The 8054-nt window shown below is 40.8% G+C and overlaps 1 protein-coding gene across 1 annotated transcript in view; it reads right to left on the bottom strand.

Annotated features, from left to right (window-relative positions):
• The window catches only part of LOC139693769 (annulin-like), a 117421-nt gene extending 110110 nt beyond the window's left edge, over positions 1 to 7311 (bottom strand). Inside the window, exon 1 of the mRNA XM_071592041.1 lies at positions 6957 to 7311. Within this exon, the coding sequence (XP_071448142.1) occupies positions 6957 to 7140 (184 nt within the window). The 5' untranslated portion in view covers positions 7141 to 7311. The remainder of the gene's footprint in view (positions 1 to 6956) is intronic.
• Between the last annotated feature and the right edge of the window lie 743 nt (positions 7312 to 8054).

Here is an 8054-nt window from a genome sequence, read left to right as displayed (position 1 = left end):
ATCGTCTTTGTGAATTCATTATGAGCACTGGTTGATTTGTAAAAACTTTTTCAAGTATTTAATAACGGTGATGGATGCGAAAGTTTAAAAAAATGCACTTCAAATCATATAGATAAGAAAAATGTCGAGCAATGGGGCCGCAATGAACATTGGGGCAGTCAATGTTTGAAACACTTCTTTGCCAGTTTATGTATTTATTATTACCATTTATAATGTTCCTCAATCACGGTAAAAGTAATATTTTAAGAGCTAGCGTTGTCTTAATTAATAATAATGAGATTACTACCACGTATTAGGTATCATGAATATGAAATCCCTTGTCAAAGACTATCTTGACAAATAAAACACATTATTGCTAATATATTATCAGCAGGTATTGAATATTTATACGAGAGAGGAAGTCTGCTAAGAGTAACAAAATAATTTTACCTCATCTCAATGTCTGATTACGATATCAAGATCACGAGAGTTATTGCTAAATGATCCGTTACTAAGAAAAATTCTCAAGCTGTATTTCCTATAAATAATTTTTAATTTTTTTTCGTTTGCTGAAAAGATTACAGGGTCCGTACAATAAGTATCGGGACTGGTTCCAAAAATCGAATTTTAATGCCATTATCATTACAATTACCTAATAATCTTTAAAATACATCCCTCCTGTATCGATACACTTAGTTCGGCGGGTCTGCCACTCGTCAAAAGCGCGCTGGAAGTCGGTTTCCGGAATACTGTTGAGAGCCTTTGTCGTCGCCGCTTAAACCGCCTCGATGGAGTCGAACCGATATCCATTGAGCTCCTTTTGAGCTATCCTTTGAGGTAATAACGCTGTCGAGAAAATCTTCATCTTCCTGGACGCAGTCCAAAATTTCTTGCGAAATTTCCACCCACGACAGTTTATGTTCCTTCCTCGAGACTTTCGGCACCAGCTTCGCGCACACTTTCCTCATCGCAAGATCCTCTGTTACAATGGTGTGGACGGTTCCGACTGAAATGCCGGTCTCTTCACTGATAAGGGTGATGGTTAAACGACTGTCAGAGTCGAAAACATTTTTCACTTTGGCTACCTGAGTATCGGTTCGAGCGGTCGTCGGGTGTGCGACGCGGTGCTCGTCTTCGACGGCCTCCCTTAAAAATTTTGTTCCACTCAAAAACTCTTGTGCGGCTTAAAACATCATCACCATAAGTCTGTTTACTGTTGAGAGCCTTTGTCGTCGCCGCTTGAACCGCGTCAATGGAGTCGAACCGATATCCTTTGAGCTCCTTTTGAGCTATCCTTTGAGGTAATAACGTTGTCGAGAAAATCTTCATCTTCCTGGACGCAGCCGAAAATTTCATGCGAAATTTCCAACCGCGACAGTTTTTGTTCCTTGCTCAAAATTTTCGGCACCTCAGATATTGGAGGAGAAGTGGATCTTCGCTTCGCGAAGATCCTCTTCTCCTCCACTACTTTCTTCATCGCAAGATCCTCTGTTACAATGGTGTGGACGGTTCCGATCGAAAGGCTGGTCTCCTCACTGATAAGGGCGATGGTTAAAGGCCTGTCAAGAGTCCAAAACCTTTTTCACTTTGTCCACCAGAGCATCGGTTCGAGCGGTCGTCGGGCGTCCGACGCGGTGCTCGTCTTCGACGAGCTCCCAGCCTTCCTTAAACATGTTGTGCCTCTCAAAAACTCTTGTGCGGCTTAAGGCATCATCCCCATAAGCCTGTTTAATGAGTTCAAGGGTCTCCGACGCGGATTTGCCGAGTTTAACGCAAAACTTCACAGCGTAGCGTTGCTCGACGGTGCGACGACACCACAAATCACGATATGCTGGTGCGACGACACCACAAACAATCACATGTCACAAAAATCCACCTCCTGTCTCAACACATGCCCAGAGGCGATTGAATTAAAGTGCACCTGATAGGTGGGGGACCCCTCTACCGGACCGACCCCATCCACCACACCGTTGAGGCTACAACGAACCAGTTACGATACTTATTGTACGGACCCTGTATTGCGTAGGTCTTCATGTAAACTATTTTTTCAAAGGTTAGTTAGCGAATTAGCCGTTTTATGACATGAGTAAATAGCACTGAGGCCCATAGGAATTGAAGTTGTAGACAACAACTTCAGAGAGTAAATATCATTCGCCTTGACCCGGATGATTTTTACATTCTGAAAAATGATTTTTACACTTTGAAATTGTTGCATTGTAATGCACACTTAGCGGATGACTCCGTAAAATGTTACTGTTGCGGAATCTCCCACAGTTTCTTGGAATTTGAAGTGGTAGATTTTACCAAACTTTTTCTCCGACAATATTTCAAAATATTTCATTTTCTATGAAACTGCAGTTCAAAAATAGTTTATTCAATGAAAAGTAAAAATGAGTCCCAAAATAATATTAATAATAATATAATATTATAATAATTCATGGATTATTTAGATCGTTTTATTCACATAGTGTTAAATCTTTCTTGTCACTTCAATTATTGGCTTCCTATATTACCGAAAGCAGTAATTTTGTGGAGGAAGGGAAAGAAATGATCTTTTTCATTGACTGATTCAAGTTGTTTCTGATCTCAACTATTGTAATACCATACATTTTTTCATTAAATCCGCAATTTGTTAACTGTAAGGCTTCAAAGACTTGCACTTCCTCCAACAGTGATTGGGGTTTTGAAGTTCTCAATAAACGGAGCCGGTTGGTACACAATTGTCAGCAAGATAAAAATCTCGGCTAAGCTAAACGAATGCCAGTCATGTGCATCGAGATTGTGAGAAATCGCAAGCAAATTTCGAAATGCCTCCGCTTTCTTTAATTTCGTGCGCGAATTTATTGACTTTTAAAGTCATGTCAGGATTAAAATATTGACTAAAATCGCCTAAGATGGAATTCTTATTGTTACGTAATTAATATAGGGACATATATTTTTACGCAAGAGTATTTTGAATTCTCATTGAAAACTAATGTGTGGAGATTTATATTGTAATGCCATAAATTAAAAATGTATGGTATTACTAATGTGTGGGTATTTATTTTGCCCCATTGAAAGGGTTTTCCTTCCGTGTTCACGAAGGGCAAGTAATAAAAAATAAATAATATAATCAATTTAATGAGTATATTTCCAAAGTTGCCGAGGATATGATACCCAACATCGTGCCATATACCAGACGGTGTAAAAGTATTAAAACAGGATAGAATTCTTGTTTAATTAACGGTTCAAATCTCTGTAATACCCTTGGAATCTCCAGCTGAGCCCCTACTTTGGGCTTTTACGAAATCTTAGAACAAATAAAATGGGGAACTGCATACGGTACGGGGAAGGAGCTAAGGTGACATTCCCCCTCCATACAACGTGTGTGAATTTCAAACAGCATAGGACAAGAGATCTCATCCATCACCATCGAGTCAGCATTCGTACTAAAGAGTTATTTTTTTAGTTATCCTATATAAAATTAATTTTTCTATGGAACAAAATTGTGCCAATACACGCCGTCAAAAACAGAACCAACTAAAAAAAACTGCACAGACTTTATAGGAAGTAAACCTAGGATCGGTGAAACATATGAGGTTAACCATTCACCCAGAAGAAGCCATTTCGATGCGATTTATGTAAATGTTGCATGCAGTATGCCTGGCTCTGATTCTTGATATCATATTGCATCATGTGTCCTCACGCGATTGTGACCGCGACTCGAATGTAATACGACCTGTCGAGCAGTAGATAAACCCCCGACCGATATGTGAAGGGAAGGGATTCGCAGATCGTCTTAAGACTATTTTATCCTTTTCTCTGCGGATCAGAAACATGCCAATGACTCTTTGCCAACCTCCCTTGATTCCACTTCAGCGGAAGTTTTTCCGGGTGCGATTTCTCCTACCATTAATTTACTCGGGTGTTCTTTCGAATGTATATTTTCAATCGAAGATGCTATAAATGATATGAATTCGAGAAAAAAATCCAAGACGAATACTTTTAAGCGTAATATTCCATCAGTCTCAAGTTCGACTGGCTATGACTGACTTATCGTTATGTCCTGACAAGAGTTAACTATTTATTGACAGCTTTCCAGAATACTTGACGACTAAATCTAATGTATAAAATTTTACAAGCGTACCTCATCCCTGAACTGAAGTTCTTTTTGCCTATTTGTCTGTGTTTATTAGATAAATGTCCCACTGTATTCAATGGATTCCAAAACTTCTCCCATTTTAGATTATATAGTCTAGGTGGTTTAGTCCATGAGCGCTGGCATAGAATCGGGTGGATTCATACCAATGCCAAAAATCCAGGGAAATGCTGTGCCTTGCCCTCCATATTTTTCTTGTAAATATCGGATACACAGATTCATTTTGTTGGTCTAACCAAATAAAACAATATAGAATACGTTCTGGATGCAAGTGATATACCTGTAAAAGGAGACTAGGGAGAGATGATTAATGAGGACCATTCACCTCCACAAGAAATTATCATGCCAGTGTTCTTGACTCAACCTGAAAATTTGCTCCAATCAAATTCATTCCATCATTATGCTTAATTTATTGTTTGTGTGGTGATTAATTACCACATCAAAATCGCATCGTTCATTTTTATTTCTTGGCTTTGATTAAAATTACTAATGAGGTGGTAATGTGACATTTTTTATGGTTACTTTCCAATATTCGTTGATATCGAGAGCAATATCGCATCTCCAAATCAGTGTAACCCTCTGTCGCGAGGCCGATGACACGAGAACATGCTTTTTTTATTATTATTATTATTATTAAAACTCACATGTTCAGATAGACAATGTCAGGTGAAACACAAGTCCCAAGTATTATTATCAAAATTGCCTTGGAAAAAAATAACATGAAATATCATGACATGCATCAATATCATAAAAGATAATGAATAAAAGCAGTCAGTTGTTATATACTATATATATATATATTTGTATAAGAACTGAATTATGGTAAATTTAATATTCCAAGGGAAGTCATCAACTTATAGGTTCAACTATTTCCGTCGTTATCAGTTGACGGAAATCTGACGAATCAATTAAATAATCAATCGATCAAATTTTTAATATTCATACCGGATGTCAAATTAACAGTAATCTACCAATCAAGCTATTTTTTACAAATGAACCGAGGGAGTGAATGACAAATACCAATTTGTAAATGAAGTCCTACATGTTTTGCATCATTATGATAGAATATGAGATTTCCACTCATTAGTGGGGAGCAAAAATGTTTACGTTATTATCAGTATGACTACAACCGTCTTCATCACTAAATGTCACATTCTACATAGAATATTAATTATCCTTTATTTTCTTTCGTCCTTTTTACTCTGCATTTGTTTCATATTCGTTTAAATTTATAAGTCTCTTATGAATTCATGCATAATAAACAAACGACTCTTGGTAATAAATTTTCAGTAAATATTACTAATTGCACAAGCCGATCGTGAAGTAGACAGTATAAGTAAGTAGATAGGTGGGTGTTTACATCGAAACAACTTCAAAGTTGAGAGCAATTAGGGGAATTTCATCCGAAATCTCCTCGTTTGACGAACGAAAACAAACTCACCCAAGGCAAATGTAGGCACCGACATTGTGACTCCCACCGATTCCTATGGTATCCAAGGTCAACCCCTCACTGCCCAAAACTAAACACCCACTCTCTTCCCCAAACTAAAACGATGGTTGAAGCCAAAATGTTAAGCTCGTGACAACAGGTTATATTCCGGGTATTTTGAACCCCAATGCAATTTTTTTGGCCAATTTGCCGAGGAGAAATTATTTAAAACATTATTACAATGAATAGATAGAGGATATCCCATCCTGATACATAAAAGTACTATGATGCGATCAAACAATCGCTTTTTGATACCATCATGCCAGGTAGCAAAGCGTTGGAGACTACGGTTGCTGCTCTAGAATATTTGCCTTCGGGCTTTAGCCATCATTCGTTCTTGACCGGCTATCCTTATTCTCGACTGGATTACTGGCTGAAACCAGCGAGAAGGTGACGTGCACCTTTTGCAAACACTACAGGTGAAAATCTTACTGTCATCTTCGTTCGCCATCACATTTCCTGCATCTGATAGAATTTTGTTCCTTCTTTTAAGTCTAATAACATTATGAAATTCTAGAAGAGATTTATATTATTTCGTAATTTACTCCTAGAGACACGATGTCGACCCCGATTTGCCTATAACATTAATTAGATATACCAATAGAGCTAGAGTTTCAATTTTTCTGAGTCCTCAACGATACGCAGATTAGATTCCGGCCTTCCACGAAGAAAATCAGTAATAGTGTTTTATTCAGTGATAATGAATGCCAGAGGGCAAATTCCGTCCGTCATTGGTTGGTGATACGAGCAAATACACATCCCTAAGTTCAACTCATGTTGGTCAGCATAGATACTCGAGGATAATATTCACTAACCAACAGCAGTGTTTTAATTTTTTTCAAATTATCATTATAAGTATATATTTATGTATATATTTTATGTATTTAGTGGTAAGGAATTGATTCGATAAATGTTTAAAAGCATGATTTTTATCAAATAACGATAGCTCAGAGAAAAGGATCTAACAACGCGAAAAGCTTCGTTAATTTGCATATTTTAGGACCCAGATCTCTTGAGCAAATGTTTATCCTCCTTATGGTTGAAGTTAAATGTTGTCTCCCGGACGATTTTAGCCGATTTTACGAGCGTCATTATCACCGGAGGTGCGCACAGGAATTTTCCGATTCACAGACAACTTTCGTTCCGAATTCGCGTTCGTTAACTTCGAATACCTCTCCAACGTGATTTTCCCTCTCTTCATTCAATTCCTGCCAATTCAGTCCGTAGTCCGAAATATTCGCGGGGATGCGAAATGTTGAGTCCAACGTTGAGATACACACGTTGTCGCCCGAACTCTTGGCGATCCAGAGGGGGATTCGGAGGAATACCATTCCCGAGGGTAACACTTACCGACGGTCGAGGCGACAGGGACAGGCGCCGGTGCCGGAGGCGGCCGCGGCAGGGGTCGGCTGTGTCTCCGAACCGGGGGGATGGGCGACACGACGGTCGGGGGTGCCGCTGGCTGTCGTGTTCTCCAGGGCGGCCATACTCGTCGGTAGGCGTTGCCCACGGAGTTCCCGACGTAGGAGAACATTCCGCTGTCTCCTCTCTTGGCGGTGGGCGGCGCAGTCGATGCAGGCGGAGGAACCGGAGCGAGGAGTTAAGAGGGACTCGCCTGGGAGGGGTCTGGTCGGTGCCGGATGGGTGCAGAGGTGCGTCGTCTTCGGCCGGAGGGAACGAAAGGTGTCTCACACGCGTGCGGAGGACTGAGACTGACCGACTGTAGGATAAAGCAGCAAGCAAAGAAGCAGCGCTCTCTCCCTCGGCGGTCTTCAGGGAATCCCCTTCCACAGTCTCCACCAGTCCCTCCTCCCCCCAGTTTCCTCGCCCCCAACCTTTCCCCCTCGTCACCCCACCCTCCGCCAACACTTCTCCGCGCCCACCTCCTCCTTTCAGGACCGATGCCAGGCAACCAGTCTCACGCACACACACACGAGATCACGCACATGTGAATGCACAGGAACGCTCGCAACCACGGTCTGGGGGCATTCACGGACGGTGCGGCGTCTCCACGGTGGCGGCGGAGACGAGATGAAATCGGGCGTGCCCGTCCAGGTGTCGAAACGGCGCCGGGAGATAGAGATTTCCTTCCGCCGTTCATGGACTTCGGGTGTTCTTGGACTTGGGAATCACCCCAGAAGGAATCACAAAAAGCATTATGTTCTCTTTTTCGTCTTCCACCCGCCTGCGAGAGTCGGATACGTCACACCCCTAGCGTCCCGTGATTCTCTTTGTGGTAGTAGTAGTTAATGTGTTTGCAGGCGTGGTTCGATATCTATGATCATTTTTTAGCAACTGCATCTTAAATTACGAGATCTTATTTCGTATATGGCCGTTGTGGGTGATATCTAGGACGATTGAAAATCATCGTCAAATATGCATACACTACAATATGATACGCATAAGAGGATTAAGAGTCATTGCAATCTAAAAAGATAGAGAGATCGA

Source organism: Hetaerina americana, unplaced genomic scaffold (genome assembly GCF_022747635.1).
Source record: "Hetaerina americana unplaced genomic scaffold, ioHetAmer1.1.p SCAF_5, whole genome shotgun sequence".
NCBI classification, from domain to species: Eukaryota; Metazoa; Arthropoda; class Insecta; order Odonata; family Calopterygidae; genus Hetaerina; species Hetaerina americana.
Note: the sequence above shows the minus strand (reverse complement) of the source record. Positions and strands in the feature narration are given on the sequence as shown.